The sequence below is a fragment of the Schistocerca americana genome, unplaced genomic scaffold, assembly GCF_021461395.2.
Source record: "Schistocerca americana isolate TAMUIC-IGC-003095 unplaced genomic scaffold, iqSchAmer2.1 HiC_scaffold_41, whole genome shotgun sequence".
Taxonomy (NCBI): Eukaryota; Metazoa; Arthropoda; class Insecta; order Orthoptera; family Acrididae; genus Schistocerca; species Schistocerca americana.
The window spans coordinates 93,690-120,053 of record NW_025726137.1 but is presented as its reverse complement, the minus strand read 5'-3'; the positions used below and the strand labels follow the sequence as shown (position 1 = coordinate 120,053).

The 26,364-nt window shown below is 42.9% G+C and overlaps 1 protein-coding gene across 1 annotated transcript in view; it reads left to right on the top strand.

The window, feature by feature from the left end:
* Positions 1–26,364, top strand: part of LOC124582336 (dehydrogenase/reductase SDR family member 11-like) — a 62,303-nt gene that overhangs the window by 9,377 nt on the left and 26,562 nt on the right. Inside the window, exons 3-4 of the mRNA XM_047131309.1 lie at positions 13,204–13,366; positions 24,376–24,505. Coding sequence (XP_046987265.1) covers positions 13,204–13,366; positions 24,376–24,505 — 293 coding nt within the window. The remainder of the gene's footprint in view (positions 1–13,203; positions 13,367–24,375; positions 24,506–26,364) is intronic.

Here is a 26,364-nt window from a genome sequence, read left to right as displayed (position 1 = left end):
AGTGGCAGTTGTCACGGTTAGATGTCGGAGATCGCTGAAACAAGCGTTAAGCCGGCGCGCCCTCATGTTCGGATGTCCACACGCAGTGCCCCAGCAGGCCAGAGACTCACGCAGCACTGGATACCGCCGTGTACGCGCGTCTCAGCGATCGCTCCAGGTCTGCAGCCAGACTTGGCATACCAGACAGGAATGTCCAGGTGTGGAGGCGCCTAGGGACGACTGAAATGGTAGGAATTTGGACTTTATCAATGTCTCTAGTGGCCACACTTGTCTTTGATTGATACTGAATTTTCTCAAATATGATCACGAAGGCTGCCCAGCACATACTGAGTATTAGTTCGCTGTTCACCCTCCTAGAGTGTGGCAGGATTTTATCTCGCCGGACTGGCTTGTGAGGCTTAGCGACGGCTTGCGCCTTAAACCAGAAATGTCAGTTAGTTCCTGTCACTGGCTACCTCTGCCAAACAACTGGACAGCTAGCAGACTCGTCCTAGCCACATATTTATCAGTGTAATTACAATTAAATATTACGATCATCGTACCAGTCTGATAATATTTGCCAATGAACAAAGTATTGGGAATGGCTCCTGTTGACGGCTTCGGCTCTGGAAATTTCAATATCTATACGGTGGTGTCACCGCCAGACACCACACTTGCTAGGTGGTAGCCTTTAAATCGGCCCCGGTCCGTTAGTATACATCGGACCCGCGTGTCGCCACTATAAGTGATTGCAGACCGAGCGCCGCCACACGGCAGGTCTAGAGAGACTTCCTAGCACTCGCCCCAGTTGTACAGCCGACTTTGCTAGCGATGGTTCACTGACAAATTACGCTCTCATTTGCCGAGACGATAGTTAGCATAGCCTTCAGCTACGTCATTTGCTACGACCTAGCAAGGCGCCATTATCAATTGCTATTTATCTTGTGATGCATGTACCGTCAGACCGATGTTCACCAATTATGGATTAAAGTTAAGTATTCCAGAAGCTACGTACCGTTTTTGCTAGTCTCAATTCCTTATCATTTCTCAGACCTCACGCCAGCCTGCGTGAGTTTAAACGCGTGCCCTTCGGCCTCCCGTCCTAGTGGATTGGCTGTCTTGCCAGTCCACAAAATATACCACTGTTATGAGTGGACATAATTTTCCTCATAAAACCTTTCCTGTCCCTTACAGCAATCGGTGAAATGAAACATTTTGTCCACACACACACAGACTAGGTGTCCCGATTCTCCTCATTTCTAAAAAATTATTTGATTTGAAGTCTCCTAGCCAGTCAGATTCTGGAATAGACTGTAGGTATTTTGAGTCAGCGTTTCTGGGAAGTGCTGCATCCTCTCCAAGACTCTCTCAAACAGGTGTTGTAGAACACAGGCCTCCGGCAATATGTGATGATCAACAGTGCTCCCAGTGATGAAATGATTAGAAAGTCATCACCGATATGTGTTGGTGTACTGTAATATACGACGCTGTCGATAGTGCCACAAAGAACATGCCAGAATCTGCTTAGGGGAGCCAATGAGAGGACGTTCTGTGATCCATTTTGTTGCAGCCATATTGCCCGCCCTGTTTGTACACTATATCAGATCCAGTTGAACCCCTGCATTTGCTGTATTATGTAACTGTTTACGAGTTGAGTCTATCACCTCCCTATGTCGGCTATACTCTCTTCCGTGAATTGAAATTACAATTACCGATGTCAAATCTATCATGCCTTTACAATTGCACATATGTAATTTTCTTACGTGCATAGTAGTCTGAGCACTTCCCACTAAAGTCTGGTGACATGTTGAAATATAAGCCACAGTAACTTTACGTTCAAGCAGCACTATCATTTATAGTTGTATAGCGACAGAAAAAATTATATGTCCACGCTCGCACCAGTTGGGCGTCGTTGTGCCAAATAGCAGACTCCCTCTCCCCTCCCCCCATCCCACGCCACATTGTCATTATCACATCTTTGTCGAGGAATAAAGGATGTAATTACAATTAAAAAGCTTCCGCAACTTTTTTATTTTCTAGATTTCGCCACTTCCACGAAACCCTTTCGTATTTTTTGTACTTGTATATCCAGCTATCACAGTGGCGTCTTACACGTTCGGACCCCCATGTTGGAGTTTGTGTTAGCAGATTTCAGCATTATATCATGTTTACACGCATAACTATCGTACACCTAACACCCAGATCATACAAATTTCTTGCCCAAGACATCATTGTGAGTCCAATATACTATAGTACCTCTATTCGGCGTTAATTTCCAAGAGCCGAGTAAACGGGTAGAGACACGTTTGCACACCATAATGTTATCGTGAAACTGTTCGATATTTAATTTTCTATTGCAAAAAACTGCACCAGTTTAACACTTTCGAGGCGGAACACCTCGAGACGGAACTGATTTTGCTGGCAAAAATAAGTTTTGGTTCAAATGGCTCTGAGAACTACGGGACTTAAAATCTTAGGTCATCAGTCGCCTAGAATTTAGAACTACTTAAACCTAACTAACTTAAGGACATCACACACATCCATGCCCGAGGCAGGATTCGAATCTGCGACCGCAGCAGTCGCGCGGATCCGGACTGAAGCGCCTAGAACCGCTCGGCCACCACGGGCAGCAATAAGTTTTGTTTCGGAAAAAGAAGAACCTGTTACAGCGTCATATAAAGATTTTGTTTGTTACATGTGCGAGAATACAATTACTTCGATCAATATTGAAATTATACGAAGCATACTGTACGCTGGGTTCTTTTTTTTTTTTTTTTTTTTTCATAACAAACTAATTTTTGCCAGCTGCATCAGATCTGTCTCGGCGTGTATCTCCTCCAAAGTGTTAAACAGGTGCAGTGTTTCGCAAGGGAAAGTGTGCTTAGAGCCGATACCAAACACTTTTGCGATAACATTATTGTATGCAAACATTTTTCTACCGGTTTACTTGGCCCTTGAAAATTAACCCCGATTGGACGCACTGTAGTATACAGCACTTGCAATGATGTCTTAGTCGAGAAATTTGTATGATCTGGGTGTTGGGTCTACGATTGTTATGCGTTTAAACATGATATAAGGTTCAAATGCACTAACACGAACTTCAGCATGGCGGTCCGAATACATAACACGCCACTGTGTTGGTTTGATTTACAAGTAACAAAAGTACGAAACGGTTTCATGGAAGTGGCGAAGACGAGGAAATATGAGGTTTATTCAAATGAAACCTGGTCAGTGCGTCTGCCTTTCCCTTACACGTGATGTGGCACCGTATAATTGCGGGTATGGTGGCGCCATCTATTGGTAGAGAGACTGACGCGTGGTCACCGTTTGATGTTGCATAGTGCCAGCGTGGGTGCTCGCCAAAGAGAAGGTGGTCACAAACATTATCGTCCACTACTGAAATGTATCGACAAATGGAGGTTGTGTAAGATGAGTCGTTCAAGTGTCGTGGAACGGCGCAAACGATTCGTTGAGTGGCGCGAGTCACTGGAAGACGACGGTCGTCTTGGACAGGCTCACCGTGTCATCACACCGGAAACGGTTACGGAAGTGAATGCTTTGTTGTTGGACAACTGCAGAATCACCGTGGACGAGCTCTATCGGTCACTGGGTATTAGCGTGGGCACCGCCCACAGCATAATGCATCAACACTTGAACTTTCCAAAAATCTGTGCGCAATGGGTTCCCCACCAAGAGACCGCCGAACAGCGCAGTACTGGAATGGCGCTGTCTTTGAGTCATCTGTAACGTTATCAATATACGAAATACGGCTTTCTTTCGCGTGTTGTCACAGGTGACGAAACATGGTGTCACCATTTTGAACCGGAAAGCGTCAGAGCAAGCACCTCCAAGGAAATCAAAGGCAGTGAACAACAGTTCTGGTAAGGTCATGATGTCCTAATGTGACCACAAGGGCTTACTGCTAGTCTAGTTCCTGGAACAGCGAATCACCATCAATGCCCAGCATTATCAAGCCACGTTATAGAATCTTAGACGAAACATTTAGTCGAAATGCCGAGGCATGTTTTCCAATGGCGTTTATCCTCCAGTATGATAATGCCCGCCCACACACGGCCAATGCGGTGAAGACGACATTGCAGCAGTTTCGGTGGGAAACGCTGGATCCTCCTCCTTACAGTCCCGACCTTTCACGGTGTGGCTTTCATGTGTCTGGACCTCTAAAACAAGCTATTCGCGGACATCGATTCGCAACGGACGACGAAATACGTGACTGGGTCCAGGCCTGGATCCGACAGCTTCTTCAAGGATGTAATCGAATGGGATAAATGTGCCAATAGTTTGGCGACTATTTTTGAGTGTGTTTGCTGTGTATAACTACATTTTTGAGTTATTAAAATCGTTACCGTTTCTTTACACAAGTAACCAGGTTTCATTTGAATGCCCTTTATAAAAAAGGTACGAGGACTTATTTAATTGTAACTAGACCCTTTATTCCACAAAAGGTATGTGATAACGATGATGTGGCGAAGGGACGGGGAGGGGGGGAAGAGGTGGGGAAGGGGGGGCGCTTGCTACTCTGCAGTGCGAAATGACAGCCGACTGGTGCGAGTGTGTACATCAAATAATTTTTTCTGCTGTCCACATTCGCACCACACATGTACACATGTAAACTACATGTAAACTACAATCACAGATGTGTATGTTTTAGGGTGTAAGATTACTGTGGTCAGTGTTCCGACATGTCCAACGAAAGAAACTAAGTCTGGTTTTAAGGGAGGTATAGAACTGATTCGGAAAATTTCAATTTAAAGGCTTTGATTGCCATAAGGGGATGAAACGTTTTATGTGGAAAATCATTTCGACTCATAAGAATTGTATAGACACTGATATTTCCAGAGCCAAAGCCGACAACAGGAGCCATTTCCAATACTTTGTTCATTGTCAAATGTCATTGTAATATTTAATTGTAATTACACTGATAAATATGTGACTGGTCTCTTAGGACGACTCTGCCTGAATTCTGGGTGTTTGGCAGAGGTAGCCGGTGGTCAAAATGAATTGACATTTCTGGATTCAGGTGCAAATCATCGCTAAGCCTCATAAACCAGTCATCTGGGGTAAACCGTGTCACCCTCTAGGTGGGTGGATAACCAACTAGTACTCAGTATGTGTTGGGCAGCCTTCATGATCGTATTCATTCTATTATCCCATTTTTATGTTCATATTTGAGAAGATTCAATATCAATCACTAACAAGTGGCGCTGGAGGTATTGATAAATTCCAAATTACTGCCTTTCCAATCCTCGCCAGACGCCTCCACAGCTGGGCATTCCTGTCTGGTGGGCCGAGTCAGGCTGCTGACATGGCGCGGTAGCTGAGATGTACGTACACAGCGGCAACAAGTGCTGCGCGGTTTCTGGCCTGGGGCGCTGCGTGTGGACTTCCCGACGTGAGAGCGTCGGATTTGCTACTGTTCCAGCGATCTCCGAGACCTAACTGTGGTAACTGCTACTGCAGATAGGAACACGGTTTAACTATGTGATATATATACTGCTCCTCAGTAGCGTCCAGTGGACTCTGTCTTGCAGTAGAAAGATGATATTCGTTGTTGTTACTGTCCTGCCACATGGTAGACCATTCCTTCTCCTTCTTCATTTCGCTGTGGGCTGAGAAAACCAACTTAGGGATTATATAGTGCACCAAAAACCCAACCACATTATCAAATTCCCGACTGAAAAATTTATTGTTCCTGATAGTGGTATTATGCGCATACATACCGATTGAACTCCTCCACACATTGTTTAAGGTCGTAGCACGCAATTCAGCAGAAATTTGAAATTTTCAGCTACCTCCAGAGTAGTGGATTTCCTACCAAATGACCCAACTGTCCCAGTATCCACCAACAGGAGGTAAGGGAAGAAAACTCCAGGAGAGTTTGGAAACCGGGCACTTATGTGGTCGAATCGCACCAAATGTAGCATTCCTAGTATCCACCAATCGGGTACAAGGTAAAACTGGCAGCACATGAATGGTATTGATTTAATTAATTAGTAAATCAATCCAGTAGAGTAAGGGAATACTTCCAAGAAATCCACAGCTGGGTGTTTTCCGGGTATCCACTAGTCTTTTCAGGAGAAAGAAGGGATTAGTGCGGCACACAACACACACTAACAACTCCGTCTCAAATGCTTTTGTTCCATCTGTTACCGGTTTCCCTAGCTATGGAAGTGTCAGGACAAGTAGATATAGCGACCACCAGCGCCAGGTAGGTGTGGGGGCCATCGAGGGATGGATGAAATGGGGTCGGGGGAGGACATCTTGGTCTGCGTGTGCTTGCATATTTTAGTTCACATAAACAGAAAGTAATACTTGAAACAAACGCTGTGGGAGAGAGGGGGGGGGGGGGGGGGGGAGGAGGGAGAGAGAGGCAAGAAATGAGTCTGGTATCAATTTTGAAAGGGATGCCACTGCCTGATCCTTTGTTTGCAGAGGATTAGTGTGGTCTCACAGTTGCGACGGTTCCTGACTTGTGGCACGCACTGTGCAGTGAGATTGGTCCCACATTCAGTGACGTGTTCGAGAGCTTTTTCGCCATAAATCTTCAGGACAATCTGCCCCTATGTGTGATGAGTGTTTCATGACAGTATTCAATGTATGACCACAATAAAATAGCGCCATAAATGTTTAAAAATTCCATACTGTCTTGTCATCCAGAAACTGTTTAAAGAACCAGTATTACATACACTACAGTAAATTTCCCGACAGATTCTTTAAAGGAATAAATAACTATGTCACACATACTCCCTTGCCTGCCATAAATTATTTAAAAATATTCGATACGCCCCAATCGATTCCTGTCAAGTGGACAATCAATTAAGTCTATTTCTCCTAATTCCAGATGGGGGAGGCGAAGGGATCTGGGGGAGGGAAAGGCAGCTGGTAGTTTTCCCAGAGGAGGAGAGGTTAATTAATTGTTCAATTTAATTTATTAATCCCTTAGTTAGATATCGAAAGTGTTTGTATCCTGAGGGGATTTCCTGGAGGGGTGGAGGACGAGGAGGGGGAGGTGTGAGAGATTTCTCAGAAGGATGAATTACCCTCAGGGAGTCATAAATCAGCCCCCATAAAGCAATTAACAGAACAATAGGGAGAGGGTGGGGAAGGGGGAGAGATTACATGAAAAACCACCTAGCAGAACAATAGGCTTATGTCATAAATAAGTGAACTGTCACGACTTAATTTGCATATCAATTTGATATCAGTTAATGTGCTCCAGAACGAAGGTTGTCCTACCACTGAAGTTCTATACTGAATTCCCCCAAGAATGTGGAGCCGAGGAGATGCCGGCACACACACTGGAAGATGTAGTATGCATTACCAAAAGTATAATGGAAAAAATAAGAGGAATAATTAAAATCTTCGAATCTTCTCGCCTAGAGGAACTGCAGAAAGAAACGGAGCTAATAGTTGAAACCACAAAATTAGTATTTTACAGGAAGAAAATTTTGTATGTATTAGAATTCCAGAAAGTATTTCTCTGTATTTGTCAAGTTACATGCTGGAGAAAGAAATAGATGATGAAGATGCAGGTCTATGTTATAAGCTAAAAATTAAATTGGGAATTATTAAAAGTACACCTATAAAAAATAAGGAATGAGTTATTTTCTTGGTGTGAACGTATATGCAAAAGGTACTTCAGATTTAGTACAAAAACATTTAGTAATCGCTAACCTACCAAAAATCCTAAGACATTTCCTATATACAATGATCCATGTGTTTGTATTTCGGATGGGGGAAGCGGGTGGTTGGATGATCTTGAAAAGTAGTTGTAATTACGGAGGTGAAAGTGTAGCGACCCCCTTTTCTTACCTATATGGAATATGTAAAATTGCGAAATCTAGAAATATTACGAAATATTACGAATGAATACCATGAAACGTGCACAGACCGAAATCAATGAAACTGTGTGTTCTGGAGGGAAGTAGACTGATGCTACATATGAACACCTTAATGGTGGAAAGAGGTGGTCTCAAGGTGAAACGGTCATAGCATCCTGCACATGAGCAGTACAACCTAACATTGATTGGACCATGACTTCAGTTTGCAAGAAGAACGTTACAAGGAGCAGTGATAACCTGCGATAAGACTGTTACACCTCCTCTGGCTACTGATAGTGGTGTTTATTTCTTCGTGAGATGTCGCTGTTTCTTCGTATGCATTTTCAGCTGCCGACGATCATTTTATAGGACTGTTAGGAATATACTACAATTTCCAAACCGTAATCGGGCTTGAACTTCGTAAAAAGCACGCGTCATACATCTCTGGTAAGCTATGTAATATTTGTATTACAAAGAACCGATGTTTTGTTTTATGACCTTACAGTTTAACTACGGTAGTTTATCGGAGAGAAATTTGGAGGGACAATGTATGTCATGCGCTGGAAATAACATTTCTTACTTGGAATATTAACAGCGGTACATTCCACGTGACTAATAGGTTGGAAACATGAACTCTAAGAATAACCGACCTTGGAGTTCTGTTAAATTTTCAGCAATTACGTCAAGAGCCCCTGCATGATGTGAAAACAAGAGTGAGCTGTGCAGTTACTGCAAACTGAATTACTGAATCGATCATTTCCCTCCAAACCGAAACATCTTGTCGGTAGAGTCTACGTGATCAGTATACTGTAAACTTTGACGGGAACTGACAACGAATGAGAAGACCTACGACTGTATCATGCAAAACAGTGCAAGAGCATGGAGAGCCAATAAGTCAGAGACTGTATTAAGTGATACTGTATTTGTTCCTTAGCAAGGGTGTAACAAAATTCAATTTGCAGCAATTTCAGAATGTAGGCTTACTATTTAACCAAAACAGGGCATCATCATATTTTTATTAGCTACGTAGAGATCTATAGTGAGTTTGAACATCAGCCACAACTCGTCTATGATTCTGGAATGTTTTCTCTTGGTGACCAACATCGCTAACCATGTTCGCCAATCACTGTCTCTTTGTCGGCGGACTCAGGATGATCTACTTTACTTGTTGTCAGCAGCGCTAAACTGTATCTCTCACGTGATTGTTGCGAAACTAATTTTTCGGAGCAGTTATCTGATGAGCGGTTTAACATTACTTTACAAGAATGCTTGTTCTCACAGTCGATAATGTAAGTGAACATTTCCTGGTTTGTACTAGCTGTATGAAAGTAGCCCCTTTCTGCTAAGGTATAGTTGAGCTGCATCCGTGTAATTCTATTTAGGCTATGCTGAATGACTTTAAGAACGGCGCGTCTAATGCTGACACCTTGTGCAAGCATGCAGTTATCAGGCTAACTGGACCACCGTTAGTTACTTTCGTCTGTGTGTACTAGCAGTTACGTTTTATTTGCATTTCACCTAACCTAATAATTTTGCGCACCCAACAACGAGGAGAGTTTCTGTCCCAACTTTGCCATATACATTCCCTTTACTGTTGAACGGAGATTCTAGTGTTATGTGAAAGTTATTTGAAGGTCTCGCTCCGGCAGATGACAACTAACACTTCAGGAACCTCACGTCCCATATTTGATATTACATCGGTTTCAGTTATTGGGTTTTCAGATTACGAATTTTTATCTGGAGATCTTGGGGAATTTCGAGTCACACTCAACAAAATGTGTTCCACATGCCCTCTCTTCCCTCTTGGCCGCTTCTGGTCTTTGGTGGACACTGGGATAACTGTACGAGTCTCCGTAGCTCGTGGATTCTTCAGGTAAGCCCTGCACCGAACTGGCGAAGATTCTGCTTTAGACAGTCCGCTTGGCTCCAGTTCATAGCAAAATGCTCGGGCTGTACATAGTCTTTTCCTGTACGTTCGTGGTATACATATATCCAATATGAATATACCCTGAACTGGGGTAATTTGATGTCAAGCAATAGATATCCCAGTTCGCGTTCGTTATTCAGTACAAGATAATGAAGTTAGCAAAGCGGCGATATATACAAGCGACTTGAGACTCAACCATGTCCAAATGATACTGATTTTGGAAAGCCTGGCAAATAGTTGTTCACAGGGGGCTCGACGACATGAGGCATCCTTGTAGAAGCTGTGTACTTTGCAAAGATAAATATGTGCCGCTTCTGTCTGGGACCCACAGAAAAATTCGGGCTAACACCTATGTTACCTCCTTTCTGACAGATCATACAATATGAAACAAGTCGGCAGACTCTTGATACGTACCGATTCCATAATTACTCTCTTGCCCGTTGCCAGGTCTGTTTGGAGAAAAAACTGCGAACTATTTAGCGCAGGACCTCCTAAGATATCTTGCTACATCGCAAGAACTCCATAAATCGAAGACTCAGTGAATATCGCGCTGCTCTGGTTGCCCGACAGGAGCAACAACTGCTACAGACTTTAATATTTCATCTTCACTATGACAAATACCAACTGCAGTTAGCTGAGACAACGGCAGAATGGTGAACGTTATGTTGCTACATCAGCTTCAACGAATCTGGGTACAGAACCATCTATTAGCACGTATCACAACAGCCCTGCTTCCCCAAGATTCTAGTCTGAAGGGGAAGAAAATTCTCACCATTAATGGGTTAAGAGCACCCACTTAGATTCCAATAAAACGGATATAATTAAAATCCTATTCAAATTGCGATTATTACTCAGATGAAGAGGTGGTCCTATACACTGACGGAAATCTCAACACCAAGGAGTTTTGCGACGTAAACGAAAGATGGTAAGCGTGTGTCTTCATATTAAAGATGATGTCGATTCACAATTCGCCCTTGTCACTTAATATTTTCGCTAGTAGTACAATTATGAGAAGCCAAAATGGGTTGGCTTCAAATACGTGCGGTCGTAATGGTTAGTTATCTTTGAGATTATACGCGGTGAGTTGATGTTAGTCAACGTTGCCCTTACAGGGACAAAGACGCCATTATCAACACCTCACTGGGTTTGAACGAGGTCCTGTAATAGGGCTACGAGGAGCTGAAGGTTCTTTCTGCAATACTGCAGAAGGACTTGCAGGGATATAACCACAGCACATGACTGCTGGGAGCGGTGGTTACGGGAATGTACGGTCGCAAGAAGACCGGGCTCTGGACGATCACGGGGCACTACCGAGAGGGAACACCATCTGTTTGGGAGTATGGCTCCGACACATCGCACTGCATCTTCAGCAGTCATTTGAGCAGCATTTTGAACCACGGTGACACAACAGACCGTTACAAATGGATTACCCCAAGGACAGCTCCGAGCCAGACATTTTATAGCGTGAACTCCACTGACCCTAAACTACTGCCGTTTGCGAATTCAGTGGTATCAAGCGAGAGCTCGTTGGAGGGCTGAGTGGAGGTCTGTTGTGTTTTCTGATGAATGTTGGTTCTGCCTTAGTGTGTTGGTAAGAAGGAATCCAGCTGAAGGCCTGCAACCATCCTGTCTGCATGCTTGACACATGGACCTATACTTGGAATTATGGTGTGGGGTGATATTTCGTACGACAGCAAGAGCTCTCTCGTGAACAGCCCACGCATCCTGGGTGCAAATTTGTTCGTCAGTCTGGTGATTCGACTTGTTGTGCCGCCATTCGTGAATAACAGACCAGGGTTGTTTTCCAACAGGATAATATTCGCCCACATACCGCTGTTTTACTCTTACGTGCTCTGCAAAGACTCGACATGTTGCCTTGTCCAATTGGAGCAGCGAATCTGTCTCCAATCGAGCACATATGGGACGTCATCGAACAAAAACTCCAGAGTCATCCACCAACAGCATTAACCGCCCCTTATTGACCGACCAACTGCAATAGGCATGGAACTCCTTCCCACAAACTGACGTCCAGCACCTGTGTAACACAATGGATGCGCGTTTGCATGCTTGCATTCGACAGTCTGGTGGCTACACGGGTTATCAGTGTACAAAAATTTCACATTTAGAATGGTTTATCTCGCGCTTACATTAACCTATGACCTCTTAATGTTAATCAATTAAATATGTTAACTAGACAAATGTATTCCGTAAATTTCATTACTCTACATTAATCACTTTTTGATATTGCGATTTTTCCCATCAGTGTAGTTGTAAACAGTAGATGTAGCTAGATTGGGGTAACCAGTTTTCATTGTTCGACAGGGAAAGTGATAGTGTCATGAAATTTAGTCCATATTTATTAGCGGTGTCCCTCAGTGAAGAACCCACTATTACTTCCGTTGCTACTTCGCTTTATGTCTGTTTTTGTGTTATGGCTGTGTCTGTCTTTCTTTTATAATGCATTCACAATGAACAGAACAAAATCAGGAACAGCACGTGATACTGATATGTTGCTACGTTGTTATATTTTGTAATAAGTTGTCCATACGTCTTCCTTTTATGGAAGGTTATGAATAGATTCCTGAAAGAGAGTCGTTATGTTGCGCCATCAACTTCAGACTACCTGGGGCCGAAGTATCTAACAGCACATACCACATCACCCTTGTTTCCCCACAATTCTAGTCTAAAGCGGAAGATTTCCACCATCAATAGATTAAGAGCAGGGCATGTGGCTTCCAGTAGAGCGGCACACCTGACATAGTCGATATCCTATTTGAAAAATGGTTCAAATGGCTCTGATGACTATGGCACTTAACATTTGAGTTCATCAGGCCCCTAGAACTTAGAACTGCTTAAACCTAACTAACCTAAGGACATCACACACATCCATGGCCGATGCAGGATTCGAACCTGCGACCATAGCGGTCACGCGGATCCTGAATGAAGCGCCTAGAACCGTTCGGTCACAGCTGCCGGCGAGATATCCTATCTGAATTGTGGTTACTGTTCAGGTGAAGAGCTGGTCTTTAAGTCTCTGGTGCACTAAGTACAACAGTGAACACATAACCAACTGAAGTCCTAAAAATTGTTTATTTCTCATACTGATTTGCTTTAAGTTCTTTGAAGAATTATGAAAATGTAAGTTTTTGGTTGTTACCTGTTTGGTGCTTTAATTCGATTAGTCAGTGGTAAAAGCTTAACATTGAATGACTATGGTAAGTTTCTTTACACATATGATCAAGTTAAGTGAGGCTACCTGTCTTCGCGAATTCCGAGGGTCTGGGGAGAGAAACAAAAATATTATCATCCTTCTTGGCAACAGCTCCTTTGTTCATGTAGTTACGACACTCACTTGTGTAGATTGGAATTTTGTTAAATGATACACTTGATCTATCTCCTAATGATTTTTTTTCTTCTGTCTCGTGCAGATTCGACAAATCTGTCGTTTATTTCTTGCAGGCTCGAGAACTGAAGGACGCTCCGGGTACGCTCTATCCGTTGCAATGTGACGTTACCTGCGAGGAGAATGTTCTATGCGCCTTCAAATGGATCAAAGAGAATTTAGGAGGGGTCGATGTTCTTATCAACAGCGCCGGCGTTTGCAGAGAAAACCTTCCCACAAGTAAGTGAGCCACAGTTCGTCTCCATTCAAGTAAGAATCTTGAGACGTCATGATGCTGCAAAGAATCTGGAAAGAGATTTACGGTTTATATGGACAGGTGGTAAATTACGCACAGAACCGGTGCTGAAAAGGATTCTTGTACGCTTACTGTTTCTCTTGTTTCTCTCTGGCCCACGGCTGGATGTCTTGTTCGTGTCGTGTGATATTTTTGAGACTCAGAGCAAGGATCGGGATTAACTTAAGGAAAACATGTGCAAGGGTGGGCCAACTCCGTGCGTCATTTATCATTCACCTCAAGAAAAAAAAAATAAATAAATAAAAATAAAAAATTAATAGCAATTCTCTCATAAGCCAACCAACAGTTACCAAGAATCTCGTTAAATTAACACAGATAATTGAGGTTTTTAAAGTAATATCGCAATGCATAATGACATTTGCACTATACTTATAATTACAAGTGGTAGTTTAAGAACATGTGAACGGTGCAACACAGTGATGGCCCGATTACAAAGGCGCGTGGAGTGGCCGCGCGGTTTGAGGCGTCATGTCACGCAGTGCGCGGCCCCTCCCGCCGGAGGTTCGAGTCCTCCCTCGGGCATGGGTGTGTGTGTTGTTCTTAGCGTAAGTTAGTTTAAGTAGAGTTTAAGTCTAGGGGCCGATGACCTAAGCAGTTTGGTTCCTTAGGAATTCACACGCACCGATTACGAACAATCGATGAAATAAACGGGCGGCAGGGCTGCGTCTGCGCGTCTAACAGCACAACTTTGGACTAACCCCACAGCAGGACTTGAATTTAAGTTCAACAAACATCAAATAAAGGGCGTTAAAATGCGTACATCTCCACTGCAGCCGGCCGGGGTGGCAGAGCGGCTGTAGGCGCTACAGTCAGGAGCCGCGCGACAGCTACGGTAGCAGGTTCGAATTCTGTCTCGGGCATGGATGTGTGTAATGTACATAGTTAGGTTTAAGTAGTTCTAAGTTCTAGGGAACTGATGACCTCAGCAGTTAAGTCCTATAATGCTCAGAGCTATTTGAACCATTTCTCCACTGCAACAGTATGCTCAAGACCTGCTCCGAGGCAAACGTTGGACACAAGTACCTATAATGTTGGTTAAGTCGCATAGTGCTCAGAGCCATTTGAACCATGTGAATTACAATGATCTTACAACAACAGAAACACTGACCAAATTACTTTCTCAAAATGACCAAAGTCATGATACCAAAAGAATGGCAATAAACTGCTCAGCTTGAGGTGGAAATGAGAAATCCGCAGAAGCGTGTGTGACCTGCCAACACCTAGGCCTCGTGCGTTGACGGGAAAGCCGCCGAAGCAGATGGAAGACGCGTTCCTGCATCGGACCAGCACAACAGCTGCCTATACAAAGCTGTCGACATGTACCAAACGACAAACAGCAGACACGTTTGACAGAAATTAATATACACAGTAGTATTTAAACGGACAATTAAAATTATTCGCAAGTATACCAACTATTAAAACTTTAGCACAGGAGCGCCCCGCTCATAAACATTGCAAGTTAACCTTCCTAGAAATAACAAGGAAAAATGTACAAAGTCATTTGAAAGAAGGCCATAACGTCTACAACAAAGAAAAATCACACTCAGTAGTATCGAATAATGATAACAGTGATTTCAGGAACCAGATTACCATTGCAAAATACTAGCTTGGCACTTACAGAAACCTCCAGACTGACACACACAGGTCCAAAAGGTGTTACTGAAAGGCATAAAAGAACCGGATACCTGGCCAGCTAGCACCGCACGAGAATTAACAGTCTTTAAGTAGAGCAGTTACTGAATAGTCTTCGTACATGATTTCACATAAATGCGAAGGAGGACAATAGCTTCAGGACTCCAAGTATGGACTGGATAATACTGCCCTCCTGCTGGTAGCTGCTAACAAGAGGTTCAGTACACCTCGGCGTATTTAGGCCACCACAATTAACTGATGTATTTCGTAACCACGATACATGCGACGAGAGCCGCTTTTTGCCCTCTCAGCTCACCCGAAGCAACGGTAAACGCTGCAGGTAAAGGAGGGCACCTACAGACTAACGGTCAACGGTTTCAACTCTCTGCATCGGTCATTACGCAGGGTAATCAGGCACACCCGTCCAGATCCGTCTTCCATACACCACTCCTTACTACACAGCCCCAAAGGTAACACTCAACCAAGCAAAGATGATACGACGAGGGCTAGAATCGATGGAACGCGCGCAGAAGTGGCGCCAGTACGATCGCGTGCGAGCGCGCCCTCACAGAAGCAACCACTACTCATTTCTGTTGTACAAACTGCGTGTAGCATAAGAAGCAAAGTTGTCACATATTATTGATACAATTTTCGATAAAGCATCGTTCAGTTCACTAAGTTTGATACGCTTAGTCAATGAAAGAGGAAAAGAGGCAGCAGGAACAACAAAGAAAAGAATCATAAGCTACTCTGGGAAAATGCCGAAAGCAAACCAGCCGTCTACGACGTTCCAAGATGGCAGATGAAGCAGTTCCATGATGAAATAGCAAAGGCAGTGTGTGGCGGTAAGCCATATCACGAGCCCAGCTATAGACCACGTAGCCAAAGAAAACTAATAGCATTAGGCGTTCATAGGCGGGCAGATAAGGCAATGTCATGTTGAAACGGCAAACACACTGCGAGATAAACCAGTTGTTGAGACTAGGGATAGGAGACGTAGCTGTTGTTCACGGCTCATGGAATTTGAACGAAAAATAAGCAGGAGGAATCTCTTAGCACACACACACACACACACACACACACACACACACACACACACACACACACACACGAGGGAGGCCTAATTTCGTCCTATATACGTATAAGCAGGAACTACCTCGAGCTGGGACACAGGCTGACAGTTGCAGTAACTGCAGTGCTGCGGTATGAGGGGGACACCAGCGCATTACAGTATTCGAACCTGTGGAATTAGCTTCAGATAATGCCCACCTGCTAGTCTGCTTTGTTCTGATCTGTAGTAATTTCCGTACAACGACAATTACAATCATTCCATTATACAGCTGATGGTTGCCCATAATCGCTACTGCGAATACATTTCATGTTACTGAAGGCGGTCGTCCGTTGATTAACAGCGGCAGTAGCGGCGCAACATTGGGCTCACCTGTCTGGGGTTTGAATGAGTCTCCAAGACGTGTGCTGTACAGGCCTAGACAGTTATCCTGGTAGGCGACACAGATTAATAATGCGTTACTATAGCCAGAATAAACTGCCATTCAACAATTGGTAAAATCTTTTACACACTTATGAGAAAAAACATAATGATCAATTGCTTAAAAGCCTGTTGGTCCACATTTGGAAAGCAATACAGCGGCGACTCTGCGTGCAATGGATTCTAGAAGCTCGTGATAGGTTTTCAGATGTTTTCCCCGGTCAAATATTATTTTTAAGCATACGTGAGGGACGATGTTAATTCCAAATGGTTAATGTGTGATTGGAAATCTTCACAAGTGAAGAAAAATCCTTTTTACTAATAATTTGTGGAAAAATTTGTTTTATGTTCTCGGCAATTAAGAACTTCCGAGCCGTCATTGAGATTCGAATTTTGGAACGTGGATTACCCAGAAGACCAACGAGTGATCACAAAGTCGCATTACCCCCTATGGTGTGTCCGTATATACTTAGATGTTGACACTGTGTTCATATGGCAACATGACAGAGGACATCTTTGAGGTTGTGTGACTGTTCTTAATTATTTATTCCGGAGTGTCTGGGTACGCCACCGTTTTCACAACACAGTGTGATTCTCTTACATGTAAGATGCGAAATTCTCCTCCAAATTTCTGGCATGAAGGCAGTAAACGTTCGCCGAACAAAATTCTTAAGTACATCTGTCTCGCAACGTGTGACAGAAACTTTCCATTTTATGAACCCCTTAAAATGCATTGCTCACAGGATGACAGATCACAACTTCGAAGCGGCCACTCCAAAGGTACAAGCGAGTGGACAGAACAACATCCAGTCCGTTTATAATAAAATATCTCATTGAAGCATTCTCTAACAGCGATAACAGAATGGACTGGTGCCCTATCCTGCTGAAACCACATACGCCCGAGCAGTTCCCGATCTTGCAGATGCGGAATAAACCAATCGCGTTGCATGGTGACATAAGCAGTGTGGTTCACAGAAGAGGTGAAGAAATATAGAGCTACCAAGTGGGTTGCAGACATTGCAGCCAACGTCAGGACATGTGTTGGGTTGTGTTCTAGTTCGTCATAAAAATATGGGTTTTCTTTACTCCAGAAACCTTTCTGTCTCTTGCACTGCGACATATTGCACACTTGTCAAAGAAAAACAATCTGTCACTTGAAGGAAGAGTTGCTAAGACATCAAGAATTCACCCACACAAGCCTAATGACTATTCGGATGTTGTTACCATGCAGTTCGTTTGCAAACGAAGGTTTAAATGCCTTTAGCTTATAATCATTCCTGATATGATTTTGTAATGTAGAGTTTAGAACTCCCAATTCCGCCGACCGTTTACGAATGGACTTCTTTTGGCGAACGTTCGACAGACACTGCATCCTCCACAAACGTTTGCATAAGCGTTTATGATCTTCCTGGGCTCATCAAATGTTTTATACATTCAGCTTCGGTTAATCCCGGGCGGCCTCAGGCGCTGGAGTCATAGACTGTGCGGCTGTTCCCGGCGGAGGTTCGAGTCCTCCCTCGGGCATGGGTGTGTGGGTTTGTACTTGGGATAATTTAGGTTACGCAGCGTGTAGGGCACGCAGCTTTACTGTATGGTTAAATGATGATGGCGTCCTCTTGGGTAAAATATTCAGGAGGTAGAATAGTCCCCCATTCGGATCTCCGGGCGGGGACTACTCAAGAGGACGTCGTTATCAGGAGAAAGAAAACTGGCGTTCTACGGATCGGAGCGTGGAATGTCAGATCCCTTAATCGGGCAGGTAGGTTAGAAAATTTAACAAGGGAAATGGATAGGTTAAAGTTAGATATAGTGGAAATTAGTGAAGTTCGGTGGCAGGAGGAACAAGACTTCTGGTCAGGTGACTACACGGTTATAAACACAAAATCAAATAGGGGTAGGTTTAATACTGAATAAAAAAATAGGATTGCGGGTAAGCTACTACAAACAGCATAGTGAACGCATTATTGTGGCCAAGATAGACACGAAGCCCACGCCTACTACAGTAGTACAAGTTTATATGCCAACTAGCTCTGCAGATGAAGAAGAAATTGATGAAATGTGTGATGAGATAAAAGAAATTATTCAGGTAGTGAAGGGAGACGAAAAATTTAATAGTCATGGGTGATTGGAATTCGAGAGTAGGAAAAGGGAGAGAAGGAAACATAGTAGGTGAGTATGGATTGGGGGTAAGAAATGAAAGAGGAAGCCGTCTGGTAGAATGTTGCACAGAGCATAACTTAATCATACTAACACTTGGTTCAAGAATCATAAAAGAAAGTTGTGCACATGGAAGAATCCTGGAGATACTAGAAGGTATCATATAGATTATATAACGGTAAGACAGAGATTTAGGAACCAGGTTTTAAATTGTAAGACATTACCAGGGGCAGATGTGGACTCTGACCACAATCTGTTGGTTATGAACTGTAGATTAAAACTGAAGAAACTGCAAAAAGGTGGGAATTTAAGGAGATGGGACCTGGATAAACTGACTAAACCACAGGTTGTACAGAGTTTCAGGGAGAGCATAAGGGAACGATTGTCACGAATGGGGGAAAGAAATACAGTAGACGAAGAATGGGTAGCTCTGAGGGATGAAATAGTGAAGGCAGAAGAGGATCAAGTAGGTAAAAAGACGAGGGCTAGTAGAAATCCTTGGGTAACAGAAGACATATTGAATTTAATTGATGAAGAGAAAATATAAAAATGCAGTAAATGAACCACGCAAAAAGGAATACAAACGTCTCAAAAATGAGATCGACACGAAGTGCAAAATGGCTAAGCACGGATGGCTAGAGGACAAATGTAAGGCTGTAGAGGCTTATCTCACTGGGGGTAAGATATATACTGCCTACAGGAAAATTAAAGAGACCTTTGGAGAAAAGAGAACTACTTGTATGAATATCAAGAGCTCAGATGGAAACCCAGTTCTAAGCAAAGAAGGGAAAGCAGAGATGTGGTAGGAGTATATATAAGGTCTATACAAAGGTGATGTACTTGAGGACAATATTATGGAAATGGAAGAAGATGTAGATGAAGATGAAATGGGAGATACGATACTGCGTGAAGAATTTGACAGAGCACTGAAACACCTGAGTAGAAATAAGGCCCCGGGATTAGACAACATTCCATTAGAACTACTGACGGCCTTGCGAGAGCCAGTCCTGACAAAACTCTACCATCTGGTGAGCAAGACGTATGAGACAGGCGAAATACCCTCAGACCTCAAGAAGAATATAATAATTCCAATCCCAAAGAAGGCAGGTGTTGACAGATGAGAAAATTACCGAACTATCAGTTTAATAAGTCACAGCTGCAAAATACTAACGCGAATTCTTTACAGACGAATGGAAAAACTGGTAGAAGCCGACCTCGGGGAAGATCAGTTCGGATTCCGTAGAAATGTTGGAACACGTGAGGGAATACTGACGCTACGACTTATCTTAGAAAATAAATTAACGAGAGGCAAACCTACGTTTCTAGCATTTGCAGACTTAGAGAGGGCTTTTGACAATGTTGACTGGAGTATTCCCTTTCAAATTCTGAAGGTGGCAGGGGTAAAATACAGGGAGCGAAAGGCTATTTACAATTTGTACAGAAACCAGATGGCAGTTATAAGAGTCGAGGGGCATGAAAGCGAAGAAGCTGTTGGGAAAGGAGTGGCACAGGGGTGCAGCCTCTCCCTGATGTTATTCAATCTGTGTATTGAGCAAGCAGTAAAGGAAACAAAAGAAAAATTCGGAGTAGGTATTAAAATCCATGAAGAAGAAATAAAAACTTTGAGGTTCGCTGATGACATTGTATTTCTGTCAGAGACCGCAAAAGACTCGGAATAGCAGCTGAACGAAATGGACAGCGTCTTGAAAGGAAGATATAAGATGAACATCAACAAAAGCAAAACGAGGATAATGGAATGTAGTCGAATTAAGTCGGATGATGCTGAGGGAATTAGATTAGGAAATGAGACACTTAAAGTATTAAAGGATTTTTGCTATTTGGGGAGCAATATAACTGATGATGGTCGAAGTAGGGAGGATATAAAATGTAGATTGGCAATGGCAAGGAAAGCGTTTCTGAAGGAGAGAAATTTGTTAACAGCGAGTATAAATTTAAGTGTCAGGAAGTCGTTTCTGAAAGTATTTGTATGGAGTGTAGCCTTGCATGGAAGTGAAACATGGACGATAAATAGTTTGGACAAGAAGAGAATAGCTACTTTCGAAATGTGTTGCTACAGAAGAATGCTGTAGATTAGATGGATAGATCACATTACTAATGAGGAGGTATTGAATAGAATTGGGGTGGAGTTCGTGGCACAACTTGATTATAAGAAGGGTCTGGTTGGTAGGACATGTACTGAGGCATCAAGGGATCACAAATTTAACGTTGGAGGTCAGCGTGGAGGGTAAAAATCGTAGAGGGAGACCAAGAGATGAATACACCAAGTAGATTCAGAAGGATTTAGGTTGGAGTAAGTACTGGGAGATGAAGAAGTTTGCACAAGATAGAGTAGCGTGGAGAGCTGCATCAAACCAGTCTCAGGACTAAAGACAACAACAACAACAACAACATGTAGCGTACAAGCTTAGGGACTGATGACATTAGCAGTTAAGTCCCATAAGATTTCATACACATCTGAACACTTTTTTTGAAGAATAATTAAAATGTCATGTAAGATTTTAGTTATTTTGGTCAATTGCTTGTGTACAGGGTGGATGGTGCTTATTCATACTGCCGGCCTTTAATGTTATCTTGTTAAGACGCACCTTCGTCAGGAGTGGGTCAGTATAAATCTTGGTCCCATCTTCGTTGGTAACCCACCCCCCCCCCCCCCAACCGTAGAATGATTCTCTTCCATTGTTCCCTGCTCCACCTCTACACCCTCTCCCCCCCCCCCCCCCCTCCTACAATGACACATGCCTGCAACGCTACCAAGGGGAGTTCAACCTTGCGACAGGAAAGGATGAAAGTCAGTTGGCTCAACAGTGGACACTGTGAGGAATGCTGGGCATGATGAAGAATAAACTGGAATTCAATTAGCTGAGATTGATATAAGTAATCTTACATATGTAGATGACACCATACTGGTTGCAGAAGGTGAAAGAGAGTTAAACATCCTGCTGGTCCGAGGGAGAACGTCAAGGAAACGAAAATTGTGCAACTGCATATATCACTGCATGGCATACAGGAGGAGAAAAAACGGAGGTATTTTCTGTGTTGGTGAATGCAGCCACCAAAACAAGAAACCGTTGTTGCTTTGAGGATGGGGGAGGTACAGCGTCGACAGTGTTTTAAGGAGTAGAGACGTAACTTTAAAACAAAAAACCTTATAGTAAATTGTGATATACGGACGTAAGACCTGAGTCGCAAGAAGGCTGGACGGCGTGGAATATATACCTCTGAATTGTGGCATTGGAAGAAAATTCTTAAGAGTTTCATGGACTGCAAAGAGTACGAATACAGAAGATAATACCAGACTGTTGCTTCGACGGTATAATTCTCAAACAAACAAACAAACAAAAAAAAAAAAAAAAAAAACAGTCCTACTTTGGGGTCATTACTAGAAGACACCATTCGATGGAAAAGGCGGTAATACTGGGCAAGATCGGAGGCAGAAGAAATGGGCGGCCAAGGATGAGATGGATCGACGGGGTCATCGCAGTAATGGATTCGAAACTGGAACGCCTGCAGGAGAAAATGCAGCACAGAAGAAATTAGCGTGCCTTAGTTTATGGGGTCATGGTTAGTGGGAATCGACTAAACAAATAGAGAGAGTGAGTGAGTGAGTGAGTGAGTGAGAGAGAGAGAGAGAGAGAGAGAGAGACTACATACCAGGTTAACATCGTTTTACTCGTTGGATTTATCCGAGAGGGCGAGCTAACGCTTGTCCATCTACCCTCTTACCTTTATTCATTTTTAACCAGTGTTACACGATGGAATGATTCCCTGCCGCATCATTAGTGTAAGTTTGGCACAACCACTTTGATTTTGTAACACAAAGTTACGCATATCTTTGGTATTATAGATATTTCTAACCTACAGAACTCGTTTCAATGATTTTTGTTTAAGTTGAGTCGTTTTTCAATTAGGCAACAGATTCCATCTGCACAGTACGATTGATTTATTTTACGAACTTCTCACTACAGGCGACTTGTTTTGTTTTACCTGTGTTCTTTGTAGTTTAAATTCATAAATTTAATGCATGTTGGTTTTGAGGCACCTTTCTGATAAAACATCAGTTACAAATGATTTATGATGATTCCTTCAAAACATTTAAGCAATACTGAAATTGAAAAATAAAATATGAGATTCATGAAATATAATGAAATAAATTTTTTTGTTAGTAAAGGAATTACAGTGTTACGTACTGTTTCAAGGTGTCAAAAGTGGGACACTTTAAACTAGAATCATGGACACAAATCCTCAGCGAGGCGAAAGTCTATTTATGCAGAGAATTGTTTAAAAAACTGAGAGCTTTCAAAGAACATTGTTTGCGTTCCAAAAGCATTACGCAGAATGGAAGAAAATTTGTACTATCAGAATGTGTGAATCTATTGGATTGCGACTGATAAAGAGAAGTTTGCAAGTATTGGAAGCCAACAAAGATATCGTTGCATCCCGTCTACTGGCCGGTGATGAAACGTGAATGTACAGAGTTGCCAGAAACAGTCTGAATAGCACTTAATGCTGTTGCAGGGTAAGTTGCGCTGAGAAATAATTCAGTACTTTGCGCCGTGTCCGAATAAAAGGCAATGGAAGTCAGGCCGTTGCAACTTGAGCGCGCAAATTCAAGAGGACCGCCAGAGACAGTGTCGCCAAACATGTTCGTTTGTTTCCCGAATACCGAGCAAGAGATCGCCAGAATAAATAATCATGGGACGGTAGTAAGGATCGAAACAGAGCCGAAGGCTGAACAGTCTCGAAAGTTGGCATCCATGTTATAACAACTGATACTAATTGAATCTGGGGGGCCGCTTGAATTTGCGCACTCAAGCACATTCAGTGCTTACTATTTCGGAAACGGAGCAACGTATCGAGTTCTTTTCTTAACAACTATTTCTCAACTCAGCCTACTCTCCAACAGCCTCAAAAGCTTTTCAGATTGTTTCCGACCACACTGTATATAATCCAGAATAATAAAGGTCGAGGTACAAGCGACGTATCTTCTTCCGAATGCTAAACAAATGTAAGAGGCAACCAGCAGCAAAAAAATTCATTATTTCTATTTTTGGAATAATAAGGACGCGGTTCTTGATTTTTCTGTAATGCCGCTGTTCATAAATAACGAGAGACTCGTTCACCTTTCGCATGCATAAAGGCGTCATTACCCGGAAGACATTACACAAGAATAAGAAAGCGAACCAAATTCACAATAGTAATGCCAAACCGCACGAATCTTTGGCAGCTAATCTGGCACCTTCTTACACTGGACCAACATCCCTTACCCATTGCACAGTTCAGAAGTGACACCCTCCGACTTTTACAGGTTGGACCCTGTGGAAGACAGTCTTAACAGTCTCAAATTGATAGTACTTGTGACATAAAGTGGCTGTGAAGACGTAGATACAACAGTATGCACTCGACTTCTTGTTACGAGGATTACGGAATCGGCTTAAACGACGATGCCCTGTCACTACACATAAAATTGTTCTGAGTAGCTTCATTGTATACAGGGTCAGTAGCTTTAATAGCGTAAGCAATTCGAATGATGCTTTTTTTTTTTTTTCGAATGATGTGACGGTACACACGATTTCACTGCAGGCCTCGTCCTTCGCTTTATTGCTGACTGATGATGGTGGCATGCTGTGTTCCCAGCTGGACAGACAGCCGAGTGGCAGCACACACTGGACGTCAACGTCCTGGGGCTGTCCGTCTGCACGAGGGAGGCCGTCCAGAGCATGCTGGACAGGGGAGTCGACGACGGCTTCGTCATCCACATATGCAGGTAGACCTCAAAGCGTCTATAGTGATACTTTTTCGTCTTGTGAGTCTGTATAGAGGTATTCTTAAAAATACAGCCATTCAGCATGTGACTGTCAGGGAAGATGCTTTATTGGGCTTCTTAGCTTCCAATAAACGTCAACATCAGCTATCGTGTGAGAAACATTGTCTCGGGTACCTCAAAAACGCCCTATGCTCGAATTCTGCACTGACGCCTGCGATAGCTCTGACATGAAGATCATTTCATGAGATACCTTAGGGAGGAGGTAATAAGTTTCTTGACAGTTCTTGGATTACAGTACTCCTCTTCATCATGTAGCAAATGTATGTACCAATGTACAATGAGATTGGTTCAGAATTCTCCAGTGCCGTGCTGTTTATTGCGAGTCTCAAGGAATATTCCTCATTGATTAGCTGGGAAAATGTAGAACCGAACCTGAACCTTATTATGCTTCATTGCTGGATCATTTTACACTGTGTTGGCTGAAGGAAAACCTAGGCTGGCACACAAAAAAGTGCTCTTTCACCAGTATAATTCTCCATCCCACACATCAGTGATAATGGTGTAACTGGGCTTTGAACTGCTTCCTCATTCGCTTTGCACACGAAGCTCAGCTCCAAGTTACTTTTTTCGGTACCCTAACCAGAAATTTTAGTTTGCTGGGGAGGAATTTTCAACAAATGAAAACGTTACAGCCGCAGTCAACGAGTATTTCGAAGAGTATGACAGAACCTATTTCTATTGATGGGATGAAAATGCTGGAAGATCGCTGGACCACGTGTGTTTCCCTCATGGGAGACAACGTCCAGAAGTAAGGTGAGTTGTTTATCGAGCAACTTTTTCCCTTGATTTTTCACTACACTTAGTAAATCAACTTCGTATTACCACACAGCTTAAATGGTTCAAATGGCTCTGAGCACTATGGGACTCAACTGCTGTGGTCATAAGTCCCCTAGAACTTAGAACTACTTAAACCTAACTAACCTAAGGACATCACACACATCCATGCCCGAGGCAGGATTCGAACCTGCGACCGTAGCGGTCGTGCGGTTCCAGACTGTAGCGCCTTTAACCGCGCGGCCACTCCGGCCGGCACCACACAGCTTAAAATAAATTGTTGCATTACGCCTCATTTGACGCTAGCTGTTAGGTTGCAGATTTTTGTAAACTTGTACTCTGTTTTTTTTTTTTTTTTTCTTTGAGACCTATCATAACTATTTCGGTTTTTTACGCTCACCAAATTCCCAGAGCAGAAAAATGTACATCTTTAAATATACTTTTTTCAGGATATGTAGATTATCTACCCAGCTATATAACTAGAAATGATTTTTCGTGGTATAAAAATTGAATATTGCTTTGAAAAACCACAAGCAATGTCATCTCGTAAGTACACTCTTGCAAATTTTCGTGCAGCGTTATAAGCGTGCGTGATACTTTTCCTGTTAGGTTTAGCTTTACACCTCATTTACCTTTCATTATTAGAAGACTAGCTACTTTCTTTACAATTCGGACAGTAGAATTACAGGTGATGATATCGTGTACTGTCGTTGAAAAATAATAAAATGATTTCCGTTTTCCGAATACTCTTTTCTCGAGGTATTGGTTCATATTTATAGCTGCCAAAAGAACAAACACTACCTCACTTGTTACAAACTGTGTAGTGTTTACCCAGTTTAAGATAACACTTGAAGATTTGCAGTTGGTTTTTTTATTTTTAGAGTTTATGGTCTTCGTTTTCACTTAACTGTTGACACCACTGTGAATCATTACTGTTAATCTGGTGCTGTTACTGTTGGTGGTAGTGTTGATGTGACGATGGTGATGGTGGTGGTGGTGGTGATGGTAGTGGTGGTGGTGGCTCG